The 27,881-nt window shown below is 37.7% G+C and overlaps 2 protein-coding genes across 4 annotated transcripts in view; one reads left to right on the top strand and one right to left on the bottom strand.

The window, feature by feature from the left end:
* Positions 1–6,532, bottom strand: part of RCHY1 (ring finger and CHY zinc finger domain containing 1) — a 24,473-nt gene extending 17,941 nt beyond the window's left edge. The window contains exons 1-3 of one of the 2 annotated variants that reach the window (XM_027598454.2): positions 6,304–6,532; positions 597–716; positions 246–361 (exon numbers count right to left, since the gene is read on the bottom strand). In XM_027598454.2, the coding sequence (XP_027454255.1) occupies positions 246–361; positions 597–716; positions 6,304–6,393 (326 nt within the window). In that variant the 5' untranslated portion in view covers positions 6,394–6,532. Of the gene's footprint in view, positions 1–245; positions 362–596; positions 717–6,303 lie in introns of those variants that run through there. The other variant, XM_027598455.1, reaches the window with a different exon arrangement.
* Positions 6,503–27,456, top strand: THAP6 (THAP domain containing 6). Of its 2 annotated transcripts, XM_027598456.2 has the most exons (5): positions 6,503–6,623; positions 7,523–7,625; positions 9,128–9,335; positions 16,255–16,380; positions 24,710–27,456. In XM_027598456.2, the coding sequence occupies exons 2-5, from the start codon at positions 7,546–7,548 to the stop codon at positions 24,962–24,964; spliced, it is 669 nt and encodes a 222-aa protein (XP_027454257.1). In that variant the 5' UTR covers positions 6,503–6,623; positions 7,523–7,545; the 3' UTR covers positions 24,965–27,456. The 2 variants fall into 2 exon arrangements, with proteins under 2 accessions (XP_027454257.1, XP_027454258.1); XM_027598457.1 differs by lacking the exon at positions 7,523–7,625 and having other exon boundaries at positions 6,551–6,623.
* Positions 27,457–27,881: the final 425 nt, after the last annotated feature.

Consider the following 27,881-nt stretch of genomic DNA (forward strand, 5'->3'; position numbering starts at 1 on the left):
CAATAACTGATGGGCTAATTAAAATATTACTACAAAAGAGGCATGAAAATTTTTTTAGAATAACGGAAATGTTTATCTTGATCAGGTTGTAGTAACACAGTTATATATATTTGTCACTCAACTGGACACTTAAAATGAATGCATTTTATTAGATGCAAATTATACCCCAACAAAGTTAATTTTAAAAACTATTATTGCCCAGGTAAATCGAAAGTAATTAGAAAAGAACATTTTACATACAGTACCTACAAATTCCACAGTTTTCACAATGATACTGCTTCTTGTCTTTGTCAAAGAGATGGCATATACTGCAATAATATTCCCCAAACAATGTGCTACATTCTTCGCAAGTCTGTTGGGCCTAAAACAGACATACGTAATTAAAAATTAGATTAAATTTACCAAAACATTTTGTATTATTATTTGAATATCCACAATTTATGTTACAATATATGCAGGTTTTTACAAGGTTTTAAACATTTAAATCAAAGATATTGCTTAGAGTTAAAGAAGTCTTATTTGCAATACTCGATTAAATTCTGTAAACCACCTTAACATTTTTTAAAAAGAAAATAGAAATGTGGTAAAAATCTTACGTGTTGAATTTTTTCACAGTTTATGCACTGCACTTCCTTTACTTTAAAGCGATCTAGCTGATGATCTTCATTGTTATCATGACACAACCGACAAGTATAAAGTTTGTCACAGCAAGGTGCCTAATGCCCAGGGGGAAAAGAGGTATAAGAAGAGAAAAACAAGTTTACAAGTTTACAATGCAAAAAAAAATTTTCTTCCTCCTTCTGGAACAAAGTCAAAGAATACAACGAATGGATGAGTTTGCTGATCCTAAACATAACTTTTCACTGTTTCTTAGCATATTTTAACTATTCCCCCTCAATATCTATGTCTTTATCAAGTTGAACATAATCTAGTCCTTAAAGACAAAAGAATTATGAAGAATGAACATCCTCAGACAGAAGAACTAATCCCACAACACCCTAAACTCATCCTCAGCCTAAATGGCAGGCAGGCAACTTCTTCTGAGACATTTCCAGATAAACTCACTTACCTACTTCCACCCTTAAACATTAACTATAATAAAGATATTTTAATTCACTTGTATTTATTAATCATCAACTATATCCTCGATATTTTAGAGGATACAATAAGTGTAAGAGATAGTCCTTGTTTTCAAGAGTGGCAGACTACCAAAATCTTTTCTCTCCTTCCTGGACACATGATTGCCCAGCTATACTACAGTTCCCAGCCTTCTTTGATTTCAGCTGTGGCCAAACGACTAAGTTCTTACCAAAAGAAAATGAGCAGAAGAAATCAGTGCCACTCCTGGGCCTGAGTATTAAGAAACTGGGCATGCCTCCTCCTCCATGCTCCCTTTCCCCTTTCCATCAGATGAAACCTGGACATGGCAGCAACCCAGCTAATGACTGTATTCCCTAAAACATGGCAAAATAATACAATGGGAAAAACTTGTCCCTGGAGTGATCATGTGGGTCAGTCTCATCGCCAAACTGGATAATTCACCTTGAAATTGTTAGGTGGGAAAAAATAAACTCTTAATTCTTTAACCCACATTACTGTTGGCTTTTCTGTTACCCGTAGTAACTCAGCCTTATCCTAACTATTACATCAAGAAGTTTCCAAGCCAGTAAGTTAACCCAGTACTTTCCAGTATGCTGTGACCTTCCAGATCCACTCATTTCTGAAAATTTCTGATGATTTACCACAACACAGTTCATTCCTTAAAGATTTTAACGCTCAACTAGTACCCCCTTCTCTCCCACTACTACTCTTGCCCTAAATCTTAGTGATCTGCACATCCATCATGATGGATACTCTGAACTCTGAACTCTCAATTCCTTGACTTTTTTTCTTCCAATGGTCTTGTTCTCCAACCCTCCTCAGCCACATATTCTCACAGTCATACCACAGAACAGTAGTTCTCAAATGTTTTGGTCTCAGGACCCCTTTACACTCTTAAAAATTGTTGAGGATCTCAAAGAGCTTCTCATTATGTGAATTATCTCTACTGACACCATACTATAAAATAAAATTGTAAGTTTTTAAAAATATTACTTCTTTTAAAAGTAACAGTAACAAACCTATTACATGTTAATGTAAATGACATATTTTAATGAAAAATAACTAGTTTCCCCCAAAATAGCTGGATTGTCATTTCTGCTTCAAATTCTGTATTCAATCAGTTTAGTTGAAGTATATCAAGAAACTCTGTACTCCCACAAATATATAGTTGGAAAAGGGAGGAGTATTTTAATCAAGTTTACAGAGAATTATGGATACTCTTCTCTGATATTACACCAAAACTCAACAACTCTTATAAATGATCAGTTGTAACATGGGCTCTGAAATTTTATCGGTGAACTTTTCTCCCTCTGTTACATCAAAATCCATTGCTCTATCTTGCACTTTGAATCAATCTTTTACTCACACATTAGTCATTTGGAAAATATGACTCAGTTCGCTGAGTTCTACAGCTCTTCCAAACGTTCACACATTTTCCAAGCAATATAAAAAAATCCTATTTGTTAACATCACTCCCGATCTCATCAGCAAAGTCTTTAGGTATTGGGACACTTTTAAGCTCACAGAGGCTTACCTAAGTGTTTCAAAATTCTAATTTTTTTTAAAGATTTTATTTGACAGAGAGAGACACAGCGAGAGAGGGGACACAAGCAGGGGGAGTGGGAGAGGGAGAAGCAGGCTTCCCACGGAGCAGGGAGCCTGATGCAGGGCTTGATCCCAGGACCCTGGGATCATGACTTGAGTCGAAAGCAGACACTTAACGACTGAGCCACCCAGGCGCCCCTCAAAATTCTAATTTTTATGTGAAAGCTTGAATTTACCACTGTCGATTGTTTTTCTTGTAATGACAGTTTCAACAGTTCACTTTTCAAGAAAGTGTCAAGAAAGTGTTAAATACACAAGTCTGAATAATCAGATTTCAAGTAAAAACTGTTACACAAGAAACTAGTTCAGTTCACAATCCAACTGCATAAGAACTTTCCTCACAGTGACCGTCTAATTTTAGTATGCACAAGTGTTTGATGAAAACATCCCATTTCATCAAACATGTAAAAAGACATATTCAAGAGTTAAGATTTTATAAAATTAGTAATTTTATTGCTTTAATTTTATCAATGACATTCTTAAGTGAGACTTTTTTTAAAAAAACTATAGATGATGGACTCTGAAAAACAAACTGAGGTTTCTAGAGGGGAGGAGGGTAGGGGGATGGGTTAGCCTGGTGCTGGGTATTAAAGAGGGCACATTCTGCATGGAGCACTGGGTGTTATGAACAAACAATGAATCATGGAACACTACACCAAAACAAATGATGTAATATATGGTGATTAACATAACAATAAAAAATTAAAAAAAAAAACTATAGGTGTAGTACAGGTCAGATGCCAGCAGTTTTAGTAACTGCTTTTGCACACACTGAAAAAGACAACATCTTAGTATCAGAAAGTAGTTTTGACCCCAAGGGTCCCCCGAAAGGGCCTCAGGAATTACTAAGGGGGTCCATTCACCACACTTTGAGAACCACTGCTCTAAAACAAGAACTGAATCCTGTTTATATCATAATTTCAAGCATGAAATTCTCTAACCACTACCTCCTCTTTCCAACTCACTTTAATGTTTCCCTTGCACATACTCTAGTTCCTTCCTTCTCTCTTCCTCTACATATTCTCCTAACCAAAACCCCAAATCTGGTTAAATCCAATTTTCTCCTATATAAGGAATATCCAGATATAGCTGAAGAAAAACACACTGGTCTCACTTCTAAGTCATGATCACTTATAAAAAGTGGGTTTTTATTCATTTCCCTAGTGGATTCCCTCATTCTTCTACAGTCTAGGACCTAAAATCTAGATGATTATTTCACATTATTTTACATATTCTCTCTTTAAACCTTTAAACCTTTTCCTCCACCCTTATACTCCGCTCATAATCTTGACTATTAAAATAGAAATAATCAAAGAGGGGCGCCTGCGTGGCTCAGTCGGTAAGCGTCTGCCTTCGGCTCAGGTCATGATCCCTGGGTCCTGGAATCGAGCCCCACATCGGGCTCCCTGCTCAGCAGGAGCAGGGAGCCTACTTCTCCCTCTCCCACTCCCCCTGCTTGTGTTCCTTCTCTCACTGTCTGTCAAATAAATAAAATTTAAAAAAAAAAAATCAAAGAAAACATTTTCTCACAAACTATCAACCTACTTGCAAATGTACCTAATACTCGGTCTTCCCTTGTTATGTTTTTCTCTAAGGCCAACTCCTCCACTTGTGCACTGGATCCCATCTTCGATTACTCAAGAGCAGTAAATGCTCCTACAGTTTTTCCTTTCCCTCCTGCATTATAAAATGTTCTCACTTCATGGGATGCCTGAGTGGCTCAGTCAGTTAAGCATCTGCCTTCAGCTCAGGTCATGATCCCAGGGTACTGGGATCAAGCCCCACATCGGGCTCCTTGCTCAGCGGGGAGCCTGCTTCTCCTTCTGCCTGCAGCTCCCCCTGCTTGTGCACTCACACTCTCTCTGACAAATAAATAAAATGTTCTCACTTCACTGGTCATTTCCAATATGCAAACATGCTGCAATACCTCTCATTTTAAAGGGAAAAAAAAACCTCACGATCCCACATCACTCAGCAACCACAGACTCTTTTTTTTTTTTTTTGCTCTCTTTCACAGCATAATTCCAAGAATTGTCTATGAAGGCTATTTCCAGTTTCACTACTCTCATTCTCTCTCAAATCCACTGCAATCAGGCTTTGTCCCAAGCTCTCCACTGAAACTTCTCTTGTCAAGATCACAAGTGACCTCCTCACCAAATTTAAAGGTCAATTTTCAGTTCTTATCTTACTCAAACAGCAGCATTTTATTTAATTGATTACTTCCTCCTCAAAATTCTTCACTTGGCTTCTGGCATTTAAGGAAGAAGGAAAGGGAAGGCAAAAAAGTATTTGATACTCAGGGTCAAGCATCTCAGCACTATGAAACTCATATTTATGTGGTTTCTTGGGGGAAAGGGCAACATGCTGAATTCAGTTCTAGTCATCAAGTTTCAAAGAGTAACAGAACATGTAACCGTGGAAATGGAAACATAAGGATAGCATTCGATTTGCTTACACAACACTTGGTGAACAACTAACTTTGAAAGAGCTTCACCCAGTGCAGTGAAGGAATGTTCATCAAGCCTGGCCTACAAGAAGGCTCTAAATTGTCCTTACAGGGCTCGTATTTTTTTTTTTTTTTTAAATGAAACAGGAACTTCTATCACCTCTATTTTACAAATGGAGCACTTGCTCAAAAGCACTGAGCTATCAAGGGTCAGAGCTAGATTTGGGGGTAGAGCTGTGGGACTCCAAAGCTCAAACTTTTTTTTTTTAAAGATTTATTTATTTGAGAGAGCGAGAATGAGAGAGAGAGTACATGAGAGGGGGGAGGGTCAGAGAGAGAAGGAGGCTCCTCGCCGAGCAGGGAGCCCCATGCGGGACTCGATCCCGGGACTCCGGGATTATGACCTGAGCCGAAGGCAGTCGCTTAACCAACTGAGCCACCCAGGCACCCCAAAGCTCAAACTTTCTAAGTAAAATCTTTAAAATGCTTCTTGCAGCAACAACAAAAATCAGGAAACTTTAATTGAATGGGTGCCAATTTTAAAAGTTCTAGATTGACTAGCAATTTTCCTCAAAGTAAACAACAAAAATAACAATATATGCATACTGGGCACTTTCCCACACATAATCTTATTTAGTGACAATTACACGGCTGTCTTTCTATTTCACAAAAACACTTTCTTGGCAGGCTTAGGCATATTCACTGACTCTAAAATGAAGCTGGCAAGCTGTAAAACTTACTACAGGAGCTGAAATCGTATTCCGATCCTCCACTTACTTATACCTCTTCCACTATTTCATCACACACCTGAAAGTCACCCTGGCGAAAAGCCAGCTCAGGCCCGGGGCTGCCTCAGTCTACTTATAGTAGCAAAAGACTAAATAAACCCATTGATAAAGTGACTGATGTGCACGCCCAGGCCCTTTCCAAGCAAAGAGCTTTGCTTACAAAATGTTAAGCAGGAGAAAAGGTGGGGCCTGTGGTGGCCTTGCCAAAACGTTCTCCACGGTAGGAACCCAATTCGAAATGGAGAAGGTACCCTGACAAACAGCTTAGCCTCTAACTTAAGCCCAAACCTAACCGCCTTGCCCACTCCGCCCCCGCCCGGCCCGGCGGAAGCCTGTAAGGGAAGAGCCCATTGAAGTCGTCACCTTCAGGAGACATCCTCTGTCATAGTGCTCGCAGCCCCGCCGCCCTTGCTTTTGGCCGCGGGCGCCATCTTCCCACGCCGAGGCCGCCATCTCCTCCACCTCCCCTCAAACTCCACGGACCCTTCCCCGGGAGTGAAAACCACGCCCAGAGTAACGTCACTAGCACACCCCCTCCCGGCCGCAGCAGCCAGCCGAGCAGATATGGCGGCTGAGCACGTGACCCGGGGCAGCCGGATTTCCGGTTCCTGGGGCTACGGGGCGGAAGTGAAGGGAAACGCAATCTCTGTCTTCGACGTTAGTCACTGACTTCGCTGCTAACGGTAATAACTCTTAGATTGCTTCTTCTTCCCCCCACCCCATTGCTACTAGCCCAAACTCTGGGCGTGGTTCGGGGCGAGGTGGACCGTAGCGGCGCGGAGACGCCCGGTGCCGCCCCCCCCCGAGGAAGGGACGCTCTCCGGCCGCATCCGCACCTCTGACAGGGCGGCCCCTCCCTTTCTCCCTGCGGCGGCCCGGAGCCTCGAGAAAGGGGCGGAGTTCCGCAGGCCCCTGGGCTCTGAGCCGGGTACCTGCGAGCGTTGCTTTTGCAGCTGCTAGGTGCCAGGGTCCTCGCCGACCGTTCGAGCTGCTGCTTTTACTCGTTCTTCATTCCTTCAAAATATGCATTGACGTTTCCTACGTGCCAGTCACCAGTTAAGCATGGGGACAGAATTGAGAAAAAACACACGCCCCACCATGCCCTCTTGGAACTCCCGCACTAGTAAGGGAGAAAGACATTAATCAGAGAATCACTGAAATAAGATTACAACTTTGAGAAGCGCTAGGTAGAAATGTGTGTTCTTTGAGAGCTAATGCTAGATGGGATCTGATTGAATCTGGGTGTCAAGGAAGGTTTCCCTGGGGAAGCAACACGTAGCTAAAAGATGAGTAGAAGTTAGTATGCAAAGGCCTTGTGGCACGGTGACTGTAAGAAGCCGCGGAAGAGAAATCTACAAGACTGCGGGGTTGACTCAGACACCTCCGAGTGCGTAGTGAAATACGATTTGCCTTATAAAGAGCCAAGCCCCTGGAAAATTTTTTAAAGCTGCCAGTGTTGAAGAAAATATTTGCCTTTGGCTTTCCAGCATGATTTCACAGTACCTAAAACATGCTGGGAAAAGTAAATATGTTGCCCTTAGCTTTGAAGTTACTAATTCTTATCGTTTTAATTTTCTTTCAGTTCTGTTATGAGTTGCTAAAATCATGGTGAAATGTTGCTCGGCCATTGGATGTGCTTCCCGCTGTTTGCCAAATTCCAAGTTAAAAGGACTGACATTTCACGTGTAAGATTTTGCTGTAGTTAAGCCAAGTACTTCTGACTGTTACAAAAAGCCAAAGACGGTTCCACTTAAATCTTCAGTTTTGATCTTTAGTTCCCAAATCTGTAAATAGCTTTCTTAGCTAAATTTGAAGTGACAGTGATAATTTACATTTTTATAATTTAGTTTAAAAGTTTAAGATACCTGCCAAGGTATCAGAGGCTAGTAAACAAAAATATGCAGCTCATTTTTGCTAATATCATTACTTTGCATTTTAACATACCTTCGAAGAAATTCAGTTTTGTTTATATGGAGTTTACAATCTGAAGCAAGAAAGGATCTTTGCCCAAATATGTCCTGTCCTTTCCATTTAGAAATAGATCAAACTTATGTTGGAGAGAAAAAAATAGGAATTACAAGCTCAGACCAAGGGTTCTTTAGCAGTATTACCAATAAATCAGGATGTTCCAAATTTTCTATTTTGGCCATTCTTCTGACAGCAAAGGAAAGGAGTACTAAGATTTAACAATTATTCATTTGCTAAAGGTTTGTTTTGCTGCCTTTGCGCCAGGCACTGTGCTACGTGCTAGAGAAGGCTCTGCTAACTACTTTGCTAGGTATGAGAAAACAAAAAATGAGTATGTGTACCCTACCTTTTCCAAAAAAGATTTGAATCAGCTTGGAAAATTGAAAAGATACGGTTATTGAATTACAGCTTCAAAGCTTGTAATTCCTATTTTTTTCTCTCCAACATAAGTTTGATCTATTTCTAAATGGAAAAGACAGGACATATTTGGGCAAAGATCCTTTCTTGCTTCAGATTGTAAACTCCATGTAAACAAAACTGAATTTCTTCGAAGGTATGTTAAAATGCAAAGTAATGATATTAGCAAAAATGAGCTGGATATTTTTGTTTACTAGCCTCTGATACCTTGGCAGGTATCTTAAACTTTTAAACTAAATTATAAAAATGTAAATTATCACTGTCACTTCAAATTAGTTAGTTATTATTTAACTAACAATAAAATAGTTCTTATCTCTAGAACGTCAAACTCTGCAGTAGTTCTTTGCCTCATTCACTAAGCATTTATAGGCCTGTTGTGTATTAAATGCTGTACTAAACAACTTTCTGATGCTGACAGAAGAATGAAAGTACAAGGTACTTTATTCATCTGGGATAAATTCTGGATATCATTTCATGTAGGAAAAGGCCAAAGTGATATTATCACCTAGAGATGAAGAAAAACCTCCAGTTGTGGGTCTTCCTATAAGGTTGACATATCCACTGAAACTTTTCTTCTTTATAATGAAGAAAATTGAAATGAGGGCCGTATTTCTGCAGCATGATTGGTAGAAAAATCTATTAAAACTGAAAGTTCTGAAAGCATGCTTCATTATGGCTTCCTGAATATTCCATTTCCCAAGAGTAATAACAAACTCATCAATGAACCAGTTTAGTCCAGCCTTAATTCAAGTATCTATCAATAGTGTTCAATTTTAAAATACTTTTTGTATTTTTTTTCTAGATTCCCCACAGATGAAAACGTCAAAAGAAAATGGGTATTAGCAATGAAAAGACTTGATGTGAATGCCGCAGGCATTTGGGAGCCTAAAAAAGGAGACGTGTTGTGTTCAAGGCACTTTAAGAAGACAGATTTTGACAGAAGTGCTCCAAATATTAAACTGAAACCTGGAGTCATACCTTCTATCTTTGATTCCCCATCTCACTTACAGGTTTGTTTATGAGACACTGTATTGTTTATGAGACACTGTCTCAATGATGAGACACCATCATTACTCATTTTTTATGGTACTGTTGAAGAACCTTTACCACTCAGGCTAACATTTTATTGTTTGCTTATTCCTCTAAAGTCCATTTTTTGAGTTTTTATATTTGTAAGCTACTGCTTCAGCTTTCATAATATGTAGTAGGAGTATTTTACCAGTAGCCACTCAGAAATATTTGTATGTTACTAAGATTTGTTGAAGGAGACTGACTTTAGGAGTTAACATAACTCAGGATTTGTATCTAAACAATGGAGGAAAATAAGAGGGTTGAACTGAAGTTCCAAGTTGCCAGTCCTCATACTGGAGCAAAAGTGAAGAGCAGAGCCACTAACAGGACCAAAGTATACTTTTAGAGCTACATACATTCAAGCTTAAAGGCTAGGTAGAACTAAAAGGAAGAAAAGCAAAAGAGATGAGAACAGGAGAATGAAAGGAGAGAAAAGGTAAGAAAAAGAAAATAAAAGGATTGTATAAGTAAAATCTAATTGAATTTTGTGTTTTTTCTCAGTGGTATTAGTGTTATAGATTGACTGCCTTGCCTTTAGTATCTCTCTTAATATATGGTAAAGTGTTTCTAGAAACCATAGAGTAACTGATTCCAGTGTAGAAAATTCAGGGAGAGCCTGTGGGTTCCCAGAACACAATAATGAACCTCCATTGAAACGTACCTCCTTCCCAACAGCTGAAAACAAGGGAAGTATAGAAGGTCTTTGACTTACGACTTTTCAACTTTATGATGGTGCGAAAGCAATATGCATTCAATAGAAACCATACTTTGAATTTTTAATTTTCATCTTTTTCTGGGCCAGTGATACGCAGTATGCAATACCATACTCCTGGAATGCTAGGCAATGGGAATGAGCTGCAGCCATGTGGTCATGAGGATAAACAACCAATACACTAACAACTATTCTGCACCCATACAACCAGTCTTTTTCAGTTTCAGTACAATATTCAGTAAATCACATGAGATATCAATACTTCATTATAAAATAGGCTTGGGGTACCTAGGGGCTCAGTTGGTTAAGCGTCCAACTCTTGATTTTTTTTTCTTTTTTTTTTTATGTGTTAGCTGAGTTTATTATGGTAATCAAATCATTTACAATATAAACATGTCAAATCATCACACTGTACTCCTTAAACTTATACAATGTTTTATGTCAATTATATGCATATTTTTTTTAAATTTATTTTGTGGTTATGTTAGTCACCATATAGTACATCATTAGTTTATGATTAGTAGTGTTCCACGATTCATTGTTTGTGTATAACACCCAGTGCTCCATGCAATATGTGCCCTCCTTAATACCCATCACCGGGCTAACCCATCCCCCCACCCCCCTCCCCTCTAAAACCCTCAGTTTGTTTCTCGGAGTCCATAGTCTCTCATGGTTCGTCTCCCCCTCCGATTCCCCCCCCACCCAACTCTTGACTTCTGCTCAGGTCATGATCTCAGGGTTGTGAAATCGAGCCATGTGTTGGACTCCATGCTGGGCGTGGAGCCTGCTTGAGATTCTCCCCCCTCCCTCTCCCTCTGCCCCTCCCCTCCTTGCTCTCACTCTTGCTCCCTCTCTAAAAAAATAAAAACAAAATAAAAAATAAAAGCGGCTTTGTGTTAGATAACTTTGCTCAACTGTAGGCTAATGTAAGTGTTCTGAGCATGTTTACGGTAGGCTAGGCTAACTATTATGTTCGGTAGGTTAGGTATATCAAATGCTTTTTCAACTTACAGTACTTTAAATTTACATAACCCCATCATAAGTCAAGGAAGATCTGTAATCCACAAGTGTACCTGCTCCTATATGGTCTTGGCCACTATACCACTGTCTTTACTTGGTCATATTCCAATGCCTGAGTGATCAAGTAGAGACTGCCTCACTCTCTCCCATATTAATAAATGTACAATATCTTGTGCAATTTGTTGTGAAGGTTTTTCTTCCCTTATAGCAAGTGTCATCTAGCTTTAATGTTGAGAACCTTAAGAAATGTGGGCATAATTAAATCATAAGTTACTAACTTTCAAAAACTATTTATATCCTTGTAACAAAAGAAGTTTTTCATTGTAGGAAATTAGATGATGTAAACAAAAAGAAAATAAAAACTAACAATCATCAGGGGCACCTGGCTGGCTTAGTTGGTAGAGCATGTGACTCTTAAATCTCAGGGTCCTGTGTTCAAGCCGCATATTGGGCATGGAGCCTACTGTTAAAAAAAAAAAAGGTGGGGCGCCTGGGTGGCTCAGTCATTAAGCATCTGCCTTTGACTCAGGTCATGATCCCAGGGTCCTGGGATCGAGCCCTGTATCGCTTCTCCCTCTCCCACGCCCCCTGCTTGTGTTCCCTCTCTCGCTATGTATCTCTCTGTCAAATAAATAAATAAAATCTTTTAAAATATATATATAAAAAATTAACAATAATCACATCCAAAGATAATACTTTTAACACTTCAGTGTGTATCTTCCCAGTCATTTGTGTATGTTTGTGTATAAATTCATCTCTAAATATTCTTACAAAAATATAAGTACACTGTAGATTTGAACCTTCAACAACAGAGTTTGAATGCATGGGTCCCCTTATACACAGATTTTTTTCAATAAATAACAGTATAGGTACTATAAACATTTTTTCTTCCTTAGGATTTTAATAACATTTTCTCTAGTTTACTTTATTATAAGAATACGTATAGAATACATACACAAAATATGTGTTAATCAACTATTTGTGTTGTCAGTAAAGCTTCCAGTCTACAAACAATAGGTAGGTAAGTTTTGGGAGAGTCAAAAGTTATACACGATTTTCAACTGTGCAGGGGAGTTGGTGCCTTTAACCCTGCATTGTTCAGGGCCTGATCAACTGTATATCCTTTCTTTTTTTTTTTTTAAAGATTTTATTTATTTGACAGAGAGAGACAGTGAGAGAGGGAACACAAGCAGGGGGAGTGGGAGAGGGAGAAGCAGGCTTCCCACAGAGCAGGGAGCCCGATGCGGGGCTCGATCCCAGTACCCCGGGATCATGACCTGAGCCGAAGGCAGACGCCTAACGACTGAGCCACCCAGGCGCCCCTGTATATCCTTTCTTAATTTGCTTCCACATCTCTCCCCCTCTCTCGCGCGCGCGCTCTCATCTCAACATTTATATATTGTTTACTGTGTGCCAGGCACTATTCTAAGCACCTTATATGGAAACTCATTTAGTCTTCTTAACAACCATGTGAAATAAATACTATTATTACTCCCATTTTACTACTTGAGGAAACTTAGGTCCAGAGAGCTGGAATACCTTCCCCAGGGTGGCACAGCTATTAAATGGTGGAGGCTGAATTTGAACCCAGTCATTTTGGCTCCAGAGTCCACTGTTAACTACTCCTTTCCACGATTTTAAATGTTTTTCGATAACAATGGCTTTCAAACTTTAGTCTATGTAAGAATTATCCAAGGAGCTTGTTTAAAATGGAGAATCCAGGATATCTGGGTGACTCAGTCGGTTGAGCAACCTACTCCTGGTTTGGCTCAGGTCATGATCTCTAGGTCATGAGATGAAGCCCTGCGTAGGGCTCCATGCTCAGCAGGGAGTTTAGAAGATTCTCTCCCTCTGCCCCTCTCCCTGCTCACTCTCTCTAAAATAAATCTTTTTAAAAAATAAAATAAAATAAAATGGAGAATCCTGTGCCGCAGAGAATTGGATTCACTAAGTTTGGGCTAGAGTCCAGGAAGCTGCACACTAACAAGCATCCCACACAACTGTGTTGCAGATCTACAGATAAGATTTTTAAGAGAACCCTATATAGACATCAATTTTTTAAACTAAACTTTATACTAAAATATACATATGGGAGGGTGCACACATCCCAAGTGTACCTACCAATAAATTGTCATAAAGTGAATTAACTCCCTTTAAACCAAGATATAAAATACTACCAGCACCCCAGAAGCCTCCTTCATGCTCTACTCCCAAAGGTAAATACTATCCTGACTTTTTTCACTGTCTCTCATACAAATCAAGTCAGTATGTACTCTTCTTTAGCTCAACATTTTGTATGTGTGATTTGCCCATTTTTTTTTTCAAGATTTTATTTATTTGAGAGAACACAAGAGGGAGCAGGGTCAGAGGGAGAAGCAGGCTCCCCGCTGAGCAGGAAGCCCGATGCAGGACTCAATTCTGGGACCTGGGATCATGACCTGAGTGGAAGGCAGACACTTAACCAACTGAGCCACCCAGGCACCCAGTGTTGTAGTAGGTGATAATAGTTCATTTACTTTCTTTGCAATATAGTATTCTATTATCTAAATAAACTATAATTTTGCCTTTCTACTGTTGATAAACATTTGGGTTGTTTTCACTTCAGGTCTATTATGAATGATGCAACTATGAGTGTTTTTGTCCATGTGCCTTTGGGTGCACATAGGTTCACATTTCTGCTGAAATGAAACTTCTGAAGTGGAACTGCTTGGTCCTAGTGTTGTGTATGTTCAGCTCGAGTAGATATTGCCATCGTTTTCCAAAGTGGTTTTGCCAATTTGTAGTCTCACCATCCACATATAAATGTTCCTCTGGTTCCATATCCTCATCAGTACCTGGTGGTATCAGTTTTATGAAACATATTTAGTGACCATGTAGCAATTGATTTTATGTAGGAACAACAGTTTATGTAACCAATTACTATTATATATAGGTTATCATCACTCACTATTTTAAACAGTGCTGTGATGAACATTATTCTAGCCGAATCTTTGTACATATCCTTATTGTCTCAAACTAAATTCCTGGAAATAAAATTGTTGCATCAAAGATTACACATATTTTTCAAGTCTTTGCTTTTGATACAGATCCCCAAAGGCCCACCAGAAAGCTTATATCAATCTACTCCCCTATTACCTTTGCATGAAAGTATCCATCCACCCTAGTCCTCAGAGTAAGTTGTGTTTTTAACCTTTGTTAAAATTGATAGGCAAAAATGGCATTTTATTTTTAATTTATTTTTTAATATTGGTCTTACATTCTTTATGCATTTATTAGACATTTATATTTTTTCTTTTGTGAGTTATTGAGGTCCTTTTCTGTCTTCATCTTTTTCTAAACTACATGTAAAAACACTACATATTGAAGATACGGATTATTTAACTGACATCTGTGTTGCAATTACTTTTTGTTGTTTTTAGTACTAATTATCAGGTTGGTTTCAGTTTTCTGTTTTGTTTGAAATTCAGATGTCTCTTTTAAATAGTCAATTCTATATTTTCTATTGAATTATCTGCCTTTAGCCTTCCCCACCTTAAGATAATATAAATATTCCCTATTTTTTCTACTTCCTAAGTATTTTCATTTTTACATAAATTTTTAGTGCTAAAATTTCAACATGATTTATTGCATATTAAGAATATAACTTTTTCTTAATTCATTTTTACATGATTTATAGCCTTTTTTTTAAGTATTTTTTTTAAGATTGTATTTATTTGAGAGAGAGCAAGAGGGAGAGCACAGAGAGAGAGAGAGAGGGAGAAGTGGACTCCCTGCCAAGCAGAGCCCGACGCAGGACTAGATCCCAGGACCCTGAGATCATGACCTGAGCCAAGGCTTAACTGACTGAGCTACCCAGGCGCCCCTATAGCCTTTCTTCACTTATTTTTCTTTAAGATTTTATTTGAGAGAGAGAGAGAGAGAGAGAGAGAATGGGCACATGCGCATGTGCGTCCGAGGTGGGGGTAGGGGCAGAGAGAGAGAGAAGCAGGCTCTCCACTGAGCACAGAGCCAGAGGCAGGGCTTGATCTCAAAACCCTGAGATCATGACCTAACCTGAAACCAAAAGTCAGATGCTTAACCAACTGAGCCACCCAGGCTCCCCAGCCTTTCTCCACTTATTTAGACTGCCATTTTTTTTCCTAAAGCCTTTTATCCACTTGATCTATTTCTAGATTTTCCTGTCTCATCTTTAAGAGGGTAGCACATTCTATTATCTATTGTTATTGAGTAATACATCTTTAATAAGTGGTAGGACATATTCTTTCTCAGTAGCACTCTTATGTTTTTTAGGAAAATTTGTGTTTCTAGATGAACTTTAGAGTTATTTTCAGGAAGTTCCTTTAAACTAATCTGAGATTAAACTCGTACTGTTGTTCTATGTTATATGTGGACCAATATTTCCTGTAAAAAGATTTTATATATAAAAAAAGGCAATATTGGTCTATACACTACAGAATACCATATAATACATACTAGTTCATATGCTGGAACATCAGCTCTAGTTTCCTAGCAGCCAATAAAAAGAATATAATACATTGGGTTACCTGGATTGCACAGTCAATACATTTTCTTAAAACTCATGCTCTCTGTTAAGGAGAAGCAAAGCATTTTTCAGCAATAGCTATGAAAAGAATGTTTCTCTTGAGGCTTCTTAAAGGAGGCATTGCCTAATGTAGTGGACAAGACCTCAAAAACATCCTTAAAGCAAACATGACAGCCAATTTCATATTTAATTTTTTTTAATTTTTTAATTTAATATGAATGCTGTCTCTTTTACAAGCTGAGTGCATACCACCAGAAAACAATTTAAAATAAAATTTGAGAGTGGATGTAAGCACTTCAGACCAAATCTGCCTCTCTATGGTGGCCTCTCTTGACCTGGGGCTGGGGATGGGGAAAGGGGATATCTAGGTTATTTGGAGGATTTTATGAATGGCAAATTATTTTTTAATAAATACTAGTTTGTATTAAAAAAATAATCTCAAAGGAATTTAAAATTTACTGAGTTTTTCAAGCAGTTTCCATGAAAAGAAATACTGTGTTCCACTACACAAATTTAAGAAGGAATAAAAATTTTAAAAAGGACAGAAGTATCTACAATGATTGTTATTAACTCTTCTTAACAGGGGAAAAGAGAAAAACTTCATTGTAGAAAAAACTTCGCCCTCAAAACCCTTCCAGTCACAAACCACAATCACCAGCTTGTTGGTGCTTCCTCATATACTGAAGAATTCCAGTCCCAGTTCATTTTTGTAAGTAAAATTACTTACTGACCTAATGCTGATGTTTTTAAGATAATATGTCCTCTCCATTAGGATTAGAGTAGAGGTTTAGGTGTTTGAGATACAGATACAGATATCATGTCCAAAAATAATATTGCTTCCCAGGGCCATTATAATTTTTATATATGCAATAGTAATATAGAAGTAGTTAATCCTTTGGTTACATATTTAGTTGAAAGAATGCTTTCACACACATATATTTACCAAGAAAAATGCAATAATTAATTCCTCCCTTTAGGTACTGTATCTTCTACATGAAAATATCTAATAAAAAATATAGTTACCTCTTTAGATTTTCTTAAACACATACAGAGTTTTCAAGTTTGCGTTATTATTCATCTCATTGCATATTCATGTTAGAGCCATACCTAAAATCCAGATCTGCTTTACTTTCTTGATTACTATACCTTTATAATAATTCTTTTTTCTTTTTTTTTTACCTTTATAATAATTCTTGAAATCAGGCAGTGTTTGTCTTCCAACTTTGTTACTTTTCAAAGTTGTTTTGAATATTCTAGATCTTTTGCATTTTCATGTGAATTTTAGAATCACTTTATAGGATTCCTACAAAAATTCCTGCTGGAATTTTAACTGGGATTGTGTTGAATCTACAGAGTCCATTTGGGAAGAATTGACATCTTAATGAAACTATTTTAAGTCTTTGAACCTTTGAACTCAATTGTATCTCTACATTTATTTATGTTTTTAACTTCTCTCAGCAACATTCTGTAGTTTTCAACGTACCAGTCTTTCACTTTGTCAGATTTATCCCTAAGTATTGTATGTGGTTGGATGCTATTGTAAATGGTGTTGTTTTGTTTTGTTTTTACTGATACTATATGGAAGTCGATTATTGTATGCTGATCTTTTATTTGGCAAACTTGCAAAACTCACATATAATTATAAAATGCAAAACTCACATATAATTATAGCCTTTTTATAGAGGCTAATAGACTTTATACATAATCATATTGTCTGTCTTTAAAGACAGTTTTAATTCTTCCCTTCCAATACGAGGCCTTTTATTTCTTTTTCTTGCTTTATTGTACTGCTTTGAACTTCCAGGGCTATGCTGAATAGAAGTATTTAGAGCTGATCTCCAGGCTTTCTCCTAAAATCAGGCTTTGTTCCTGATCTTACAGAAGCTTTGTAACAGAGCTGGAAGTCCGGAATTGTGATGCCGCCGGCTTTGCTTTTCTTTTTCAACATCCCTCTGGCTATTCGGGGTCTTTTCTGGTTCCATACAAATTTTAGGATTATTTGTTCCATTTCTTTGAAAAAAGTGGATGGTATTTTGATAGGGATTGCATTAAATGTGTAGATTGCTCTAGGTAGCATTGACATCTTCACAATATTTGTTCTTCCAATCCATGAGCATGGAACGTGTTTCCATTTCTTTGTGTTTTCCTCAATTTCTTTCATGAGTATTTTAGTTTTCTGAGTACAGATTCTTTGCCTCTTTGGTTAGATTTATTCCTAGGTATCTTATGGTTTTGGGTGCAGTTGTAAATGGGATCGACTCCTTAATTTCTTTCTTCTGTCTTGGTATAGAAATGCAACTGATTTCTGTGCATTGATTTTATATCCTGCCACTTTACTGGATTCCTGTATGAGTTCTAGCAGTTTTGGGGTGGAGTCTTTTGGGTTTTTCACATAAAGTATCATACCATCTGCAAAGAGTGAGAGTTTGACTTCTTTGCTGATTCGGATGCCTTTTCTTTTTGTTGTCTGATTGCTGTGGCTAGGACTTCTAATACTATGTTGAATAGCAGTGGTGATAGTGGACATCCCTGCCGTGTTCCTGACCTTAGGGGGAAGGCTCTCAGTTTTTCCCCATTGAGAATGATATTCGCTGTGGGTTTTTCATAGATGGCTTTTATGATACTGAGGTATGTACCCTCTATGCCTATACTCTGAAGAGTTTTGATCAAGAAAGGATGCTGTACTTTGTCAAATGCTTTTTCTGCATCTCTAGAGAGGATCATATGGTTCTTGTTCTTTCTTTTATTAATGTATTGTATCACATTGACTGATTTGCAGATGTTGAACCAAACTTGCAGCCCAGGAATAAATACCACTTGGTCATGGTAAAAAAATCCTTTTAATGTACTGTTGGATCCTATTGGCTAGTATTTTGGTGAGAATTTTTGCATCCATGTTCATCAGGGATATTTGTCTGTAGTTCTCCTTTTTGATGGGGTCTTTGTCTGGTTTTGGGGATCAAGGTAATGGTGGCCTCATAAAATGAGTTTGGAAGTTTTCCTTCCATTTCTATTCTTCAAAACAGCTTCAGAAGAATAAGTATCAATTTTTCTTTAAATGTTTGGTAGAATTCCCCTGGGAAGCCATATGGGCCTGGGCTCTTGTTTGTTGGGAGATTTTTGATGACTGCTTCAATTTCCTTAGTGGTTATGGGTCTATTCAGGTTTTCTATTTCTTCCTGGTTCAGTTTTGGTAGTTTATACATCTCTAGGAATGCATCCATTTCTTCCAAATTATCTAATTTGCTGGCATATAGTTGCTCATAACATGTTCTTGTTGTGATCCTTCCTCTTTCATTCATGATTTTATTTATTTGGGTCATTTCTCTTTTCTTTTTGGTAAGTCTGGCCAGGGGTTTATCAATCTTCTTAATTCTTTCAAAGAACCAGCTCCTGGTTTCGTTGATCTGTTCTACTGTTCTTTTGGTTTCTATTTCATTGATTTCTGCTCTGATCTTTACTATTTCTCTTCTCCTGCTGGGTTTAGGCTTTATTTGCTGTTCTCTCTCCAGCTCCTTTAGGTGTAGGGTTAGGTTGTGTATTTGAGACCTTTCTTGTTTCTTGAGAAAGGCTTGTATTGCTATATACTTTCCTCTTAGGACCGCCTTTGCTGCATCCCAAAGATTTTGAACACTTGTGTTTTCATTTTCATTGGTTTCCATGAATTTTTTAAACTCTTCTTTAATTTCCTGGTTGACCCATTCATTCTTTAGTAGGATGCTCTTTCACCTCCGTGTATTTGAGTTCTTTCCAATTTTCCTCTTGTGATTGAGTTCTAGTTTCAAAGCATTGTGGTCCAAAAAAATGCAGGGAATGATCCCAGTCTTTTGGTACTGATTGAGACCTGATTTGTGACCTAGGATGTGATCTGTTCTGGAGAATGTTCCATGGGCACTAGAGAATGTGTATTCTGTTGCTTTGGGATGGAATGTTCGAATATATCTGTGAAGTCCATTTGGTCCAGTGTGTCATTTAAAGCCTTTATTTCCTTATTGATCTTTTGCTTAGATGATCTGTCCATTTCAGTGAAGGGGGTGTTAAAGTCCCCTATTATTATTGTATTGTTGTCGATGTGTTTCTTTGATTTTGTTATTAATTGGCTTTTATAATTGGCTGCTCCCATTTAGGGGCATAGATATTTACAATTATTAGATCTTCTTGTTGGATAGACCCTATAAGTAGGATATAGTGTCCTTCCTCATCTCTTATTATAGTCTTTGGTTTAAAATCTAATTTGTCTGATATAAGGATTGCCACCCCAGCTTTCTTTTGATGTCCATTAGCGTGGTAAATGGTTTTCCACCCCCTCACTTTCAATCTGGAGGTGTCTTTGGGTCTAAAATGAGTCTCTTGCAGGCAGCATATCGATGGGTCTTGTTTTTTTTATCCAGTCTGATACCCTGTGTCTTTTGATTGGGGCATTTAGCCCATTTACATCCAGGGTAACTATTGAAAGACATGAATTTAGTGCCATTGTACTGCCTGTAAGGTGGCTGTTTCTGTATATCGTCTCTGTTCCTTTCTGGTCTACATTACTTTTAGGCTGTCTCTTTGCCTAGAGGACCCCTTTCAATATTTCTTGTAGGGCTGGTTTGGTGTTTGCAAATTCTTCTAGTTTTTATTTGTCCTGGAAGCTTTTTATCTCTCCTTCTATTTTCAGTGACAGCCAGCTGGATATAGTATTCTTGGCTGCATATTTTTTTTCGTTTAGTGCTCTGAATATATCATGCCAGTCCTTTCTGGCCTGTCAGGTCTCTGTGGATAGGTCTGTTGCCAATCTAATGTTTCTAGGTTACAGACCTCTTGTCCCGAGCTGCTTTCAGGATTTTCTCTTTGTCTCTGAGACTTGTAAGTTTTACTCTTAGATGTCGGGGTGTTGACCTATTTTTATTGATTTTGAGGGGGGTTCTCTGTGCCTCCTGGATTTTGATGCCTGTTTCCTTCCCCAAATTAGGGAAATTCTCTGCTGTAATTTGCTCCAATATACCTTCTGCCCCTCTCTCTCTTCTTCTTCTGGGATCCCAATTATTCTGATATTGTTTCATCTTATGGTATCACTTATCTCTCGAATTCTGCCTTCGTGATCCAGTAGTTGTTTATCTCTTTTTCTCAGCTTCTTTATTGTCCATCATTTGGTCTTCTATATCACTAATTCTCTCTTCTGCCTCATTTATCCTAGCAGTTAGAGCGTCCGTTTTTTATTGCACCTCATTAATAGCCTTTTTGATTTCGACTTGATTAGATTTTAGTTCTTTTATTTCTCCAGAAAGGGTTTCTCTAGTATCTTCCATCCTTTTTTCAAGCCCAGCTAGTATCTTTATAATTGTCATTCTGAACTCTAGTTCTGATATCTTACTAATGTCCATATTGATTAGGTCCCTGGCAGTCGGTACTGCCTCTTGTTCTTTTTTTTTGAGGTGAGTTTTTCTGTCTTTTCATTTTGTCCAGAGGAGAATAGATGAATAAGAGACAAAATGCTAATAGGGTAACAACGACCTCAGAAAAATACACACTAAAGAAATCAGAAGAGACCTTCCAGAAAGTGGTCGCTTTTCTGTTCAGAGAGTTGCTGCTATTCTTTTCTTCGATCTCCTGTTGAGTTTGTAGGTGTTCAGAATGGTTTGATACCTATCTAGCTGAATTCCTGGGACCAGATGAAATTTAGGTCTCCTACTCTTCCGCCATCTCACTCCTCCCCGGAAATGACCTTCTTTATCCCTGGTAATGTTCTTTTGCTCTGAAATCTGTTTTCTCTGATAGCAGTATACCCACTTTTTTTCTTTTTCATTAGTGTTGTATATTGGTAATCATTCCCAACTTATGGTGATTCGACTCGTGATTTTTAACTTTACGATGGTGCAAAATCAATAGGCTTTCAGTAGAAACCGTATTTCACGTTTTTAATTTTCATCTTTTCCTGGGCCAGTGATATGTGTCACTATACTCTTTTATGATGCTGGGCAGTGGCAGCAAGCCAGTCAGCCACACGATCACAAGGGTGAACAATCAGGACACTTAGAACCATTCTGTGCCCATGCAACCATTGTGTTTTTCACTTCCAATAATAGTTTTCAATTAATTACATGAGATATTCCACACTTTATATAAAATGGGCCTTGTGAAACCCATCATCGGTGGAGGAAGGTCTGTATCTTTTTCCACTCTTTTACTTTTAACCTATTTGGCTTGTTTGAAGTGCATTTTTTTTAGGTAGCTTATACTTTTGGGTCTTGATTTTTTTAATCTAAACTGATAATTTCAGACTTTTACTTGGGTTATTCAGACCATTTACACTTAATGTGTTTATTGCTATTGTTTGGTTTAATTAAATTAAATCTGTCATCATATTTGTCTCCTGCTTGTTCCATTTGTTCTTTGTTCCCATTTTCTTCTTTTTCTGCCTTTTTTTGGATTAATTGAATTTTTTTGGTTCCATTTTATATCCTTTTTTTGACTCGTTGGCTGTAACTTTTTGTTTCATTTTAGTAATTGCTTTTGAATCTATAGCATTCATCTTTAAATTATCAAAGGCTATATCCAAGTGATATTATTCCACTTAACACATATTATAAGAATCTTAAAATAGTCTACTTTCATTTCCCTTCTCCCAATTTTTGTGTTACTGCTATCATACATTTCACTTTTACATATGCTATAAACCCCACACTACATTGTTATAATTTTTGTTTTAACAATAAATTATCTTTTAAAGAGATATAAATAATAAGAAAAAAAGTCTTATACCTTACTCATGTAGTGGCTGTCGCCAGGGCTTTTCAGTCCTTCGTGTAAGTCTGTATTTCCCTCTGGTTTCATTCTGTCTGAAGGACTTCAATTTCTTACAGTGCAGCTATGCTGGTGATGAATTCTTTCAGCTTTTATATTTCTGGGAAAAAATCATTACTTGGTCTCTGTTTTTGAAAGATTTTTTCCATTAGGTATCAAATCCTAAGTTGATAGTTTTGGAGAGTCTTTGTTTTTAGTTCTTCAAAGATGTTGCTCCACTGTATCCCCACAGGCATTGTTTCTAATGCAAAATCTGTCATCTTTATCCTCTATCTAGCTAATGTTTCTTGTTTTCCTTGCTTTTAAGAATTTTTCTTTCCCAGTGGCTTGAATAATTTGATTATGATGTACCTTAGTTTAGTTTTCTTCATATTTCTCATGCTTGGGATTTTTGAGCTTCTTTATCTGTGGGTTTATAGTTTTCATCAAACTAGGACAAATTTTGGCCAAGGTTTCTTCAGATATTTCGTTCTACCTCAACGTTTCTTTCCTTCCCTTCAGGGATTCTGATTGCATGTATATTAGGCTATGTGAGTCACACTACCACTCACTGATGCTTTCCTAATTTTTCGGTTTTTTCTGGTTTTGTTTTTCAATATTCCATTTTCTCTCTGTTGTCTGTTCTGGATAGTTCATATTGCTGAGCCTTCACCCTAATCTGCCATTAATTCCCTCCGATGTATTTTTCAGCTCCCACATTGTAGATTCTATCTCTAGATGTTCTATTTGTTTCTTTTTTATATCTTTCATGTCTCTGCCTAATTTTCTGAATATATAGAATACAATTTTAATAACTTTCTTAATTCCCTTATCTGCTAATTCCAACATTTGTGGCAATTCTGGGTTAGTTTTCATTGACTGGTTTATTTCTCATTATGGCTCACGTCATCCTATTTCTTTGCATACCTGATAAATGTGTGCTGCACATTGTGGATTTTACTTTGCTGGATACTGGATATTTTTGTACCCTGTATTCTTGAGCTTTGTTCTGGGATACCATAAAATTATTTGGAAACAGTTTGATCCTTTCAGGTTCTGTTTGTTAGGCAGGACTAGAAGAGTGTTCTGTCTAGGGCCATTTGTTCTCCACCACTGTGGCGAGACCCTTCTCTATACTCTACTCAATGCCCCGTGAATCCTGGAATTTTCTAATATGGCAGGAGTGGGAATAGTGGCCACACCCTCTGAACACAGAGCACTGGTCCTTTCTGGTCATTCTTTCCTCAACCTTGAGCAGTTCCCTACCTGTGTGCACTGAATACTAGAAGGGGAGCCTCTAAGGATCTTCAGAGTTCTCTCCCCTCTCTAGTACTTTCTCCTGTGAATGGTAGCCACTTTGGTCTTCCTGGACGCTCTGCACAATCTTCTCAGTCTCACAAGCTCTGCAGCGTACACACTCTCCCAAGGCAGTAAGCTGGGGCAGTCGGCCATGGGGCTCATCTCTCAGTTTCCCATCCCTCCAGGATTGCTGTCTTCCTTGCCTGATGTCGGTTATCTTTGTAACCTTTTTTTATGCCTTTTAGCCATGTGTTGGGTTTTTTAGATAGGAATCCATCCAGTCTCTGTTATTTCATCTTGGCTACAAGCAAAAGTCCTCTTTGCTAATTTTAATATTAAATAACTTTTCAAGATTATTTTATAGTGCCTTTTTAAGATATGTCAGTGTTACTTTCCCTATATTCAAATGAAAAAAAGTATACCCAGCAAACTTAAGCATAGCCATAATAAATATCAAGAGGGCTTAAATTCTCTGTCTACAAACCCCAAAGCAGAGTCCTCTCTAAATATATAACACTCAGCCTGAGGACCTGCTCAACGGCTCCTTTTCTGTCATCTCCTTTAACATGAATATTCATCAATATAAAATAAAACAGTTGAAAGTGTAACGATTGAAGATTTGTTGGTAGGTAAAACATAAACTTAGCAGCCCCACACCTAGGGAATGAGAGCTGGACGGTCATTACAGGTGTCATGTTCATAGCAGATACTTACCCCCCCAAGGAGCAGCGCCTCCTCTCCACAGATTCTGTACCCCTCATGTTACGCCTAGCCTTAGATAAAGGAGGGAGGCACTGGGCACCCAAAATACTGCTTTTACCTGCATCTCCTTCCTGTGTTCTTTAAACCTCTAAGTATCGCCAACTTAAAGATATCTAAGCATTGTGAATGGAAGAACAACTGAGGCCTAGCTATAAGCTTTTATGTTAACTACTTGTCTCTCTGGTTTAATAACTTGGTGTTTATGTTTTTAGGAACATAGCTACAGTGTAATGGACAGTCCAAAGAAACTTAAGCATAAATTAGATCATGTGATCAGCGAGCTAGAGGATACCAAGAAAAGTCTGCGGAATGTTTTAGACCGAGAAAAACGTTTCCAAAAAGCACTGAGGAAGACAATCAGGGAATTAAAAGATGAATGTCTCATCAGCCAAGAAACAGCAAATAGACTGGAAGTTTTCTGTTGGGAGTGTTGTCAGGAGAGCATAGAAAGAGACTATATTTCATGAAATAATTCCATGTTATGTTCTACCTAAAATTAACATTGGTACAGCTTTTTAGAAAATAGTTGTCATTTGCCATCATTAAATATTATCCATCATTTAGAGTGTTTCTTTGGATCTCCCATAGCATTATGCATTTAGTTGTTATCCAAAGATTTTTTTTGAAGATGTACAGAAATGTGTGCTAGTTATCATGTTTTTGTGTGATTTGTGACAATTATGTTTTTATAGACCTAAACTAGTGCCAGGTCACTATCGTAAGATGTTAAAAGATCAAGAAGATTCCGCAGGACTTAGGAAATGGTATCAAATTAGTCACATTCAGCAATGGTAGTAGGAACTGGACTCTGCTTCAGCAGCATCAGATTTTTGGCTTCAAAGGAGTACCTTTACTTATGTATGCTTTATGGTAAGTATGTTGAATTATACTTTAAATGTATTTTACTATAAAGCAGAATTCATTTATAACACATGTCTATCTTGGATCCACTCCAAGGTGCTTTTGTTATTTGTAATACCAAACGATTTTTTTTTACATAGCATCCCATAGTCCTGACCCTGAGAATAGCATATGGTACAGATCTGTTGGCTTTTAAAATTATTCAGAACCAGGTTGAGAAGACCTCTGACAAGGTCTCAGTTTTTCAGTACGGTACATCATTCCTCCCCTCTAGGAACACTTTGATATAAGCCCACGTCGGTTTAAAAAGTGAGAAAGGGTACTAAATCTGATTTTTAAAGGTTGGTTGCGGACAGTTGTTCTGAACATTTTGTTTCATTATAAAGGAATGTCTTCAAAATCTAGACACTAGTACTAGCTGAATATTTTTAATGCTCCTTTTTATTTTACAGAAAGTAATATTGCTGACATTTCTAAAATACAAAATATAGATGAAATCATTAAAAAATAATGATTACGGCTCTTCCAATTGCGATAGGATTTGGAGAAAGGGTTAGAATATTTTCCCGTAATTAGGAGAGTATACTATCCAAAGGCTTTTATTTAACGAAAGAAGGTAAAGCAGCAGCTTTAGAATAGCTTCTAACTGAATATACAAAAGAAGAACCCTTAGCTAATTTTTGATCTGTCAGAAATTTAGCTTTTCTTCTAATTTCTTATTAAGAACAACTGAAATTAATAGTCAAAAATACTGTGGATTAGAATAAAAATTACCAGCCCATAGCCAAATTCTACTTTGAAACGCATGTACATATTCAAACCTTGTTCAGATGTCTATGCTATAGTAGTTAGAATTTGAGTATCAATTGTTTCATTGTGTTAACTAGAAATGAATTGCATTTTGTGCTAAAATGTTCGTGGAAATTTTGTGTTATATTAATATCAGTAAGGATACGGTCACTTGAATTTTCTTTGTATACAAGAATTTTCTGTGTTAATGCATGTTATATTTTTATGTAGGATTCCAAACCTTCCCTCTAAATGGGAACCTTCTCACATTTCAGAGGTCAGAATTATATTAAGAAGAAACACTGAGGTCATATCTTTTTACTACCTAGAAAAAAGTCTCATTAGCTACCCATTATTTATTTTAGTTATTTAATTTTGAATTCATAACGGACATTCGAAGGGGAAGTTTGAGTATGATCTTAGGTTTTATAGAGATACTGTGATAGAGATGGAGACTATTTTTGAGTATAAAAAATTAGTCAGTGGACAGTGAAGAAAAGTAGGATCGATCCAAACACAGTACATCCAAATTCTGGCTCTCTACTGGCTGCTTAGAATGACTCCAGCCTGGGAGACTTTTCCAAGAGTCAAAGCCCAGTTTGAGCCTCGATCACAGTCGCCACAGTCACTTTTACCACTTGTGTTCACAGTGAACTCAGCCCTTGTCTTCTTTGTGATTGGGCTTAGTATCACTGAGAGATAGGTGACCGAGAACAAAATATTGGTATCATCAAAGACCCGGAGCTACCCATTTGCTCTTTATTCTTATGGAGAAATGATTACCAATAAAAATCGGACATAAGAAATAGGGTTCTCCTCACCTGCCACCCCAAACAAATGCCTAGCCTAGACACAGTGAATACCTCAGTCCTCTGTTCCAGATGTTCCAGCCTAGCCCAGGGAGAAACGGTCCTGTGCAGGGCAAACCAGTCATCCCATCCAGAGGTGCCTCGAGCAGCCAAGGCCAGCCTAAGGGTTTCACTTTGCTTTAAAGCTTGAAGTAGCCTCTGGATCCTGGAACAAACCAATACACCAGTTAAACCTCAGCACCAAATCAGGTACAAAGGACTTGACATGACATTTTTCTCCATATCAAGTTTAAATCGCTAGAAATAAGACTTTGGTTGCTAAAGATAATCACAATTATACCACAGTCTTTGAGAAAAGGTGAAGTGTATTAAAATATATATTTAGTTTTTAAAAAGGGTAAAATATTACAGAAATAATTGAGGAGTGAAGAATGTATTTGAAAAATAAAATATTTTCTCCAGTAATGTATGTGGGTTTTATACAGTTACTCAATAAAATGAGCAGAGAAAAATAAAGAATATACATACTGTGGTTTTGCTTTCATTTCTTCTGCATTTCTTCCCTCCACCAGTACCTCTAATATCGTAGGATCTGCTACGTTAGATGACCCAAGTGGCAGACCTGCTTTTACCACGATATGGATGTGCCATAGAACCCTTTCCTGCTTGGGCCTCACTCAAAACTGGCAGCCTTTCATGTCACCCAGTGTGACAGCTGAGAGCAGTATTTTTAGGTGTGAAATGTGCTCCCTTCTTTATAGTGGGAGATGTAGGTCGTAATTACTTGTCTTTTACTACAGAGGGGATATTTTACCATGCCCCGGCTCCCTGGACACTCCTCCCCCCAAATTTTACTGATACGGTAGGCTCTGGAATGTATGTTTTGTTTTTTTTTTTAAGATTTTATTTATTTATTTGACAGATA

This window comes from Zalophus californianus, chromosome 2 (assembly GCF_009762305.2).
Source record: "Zalophus californianus isolate mZalCal1 chromosome 2, mZalCal1.pri.v2, whole genome shotgun sequence".
Lineage (NCBI taxonomy): Eukaryota > Metazoa > Chordata > Mammalia > Carnivora > Otariidae > Zalophus > Zalophus californianus.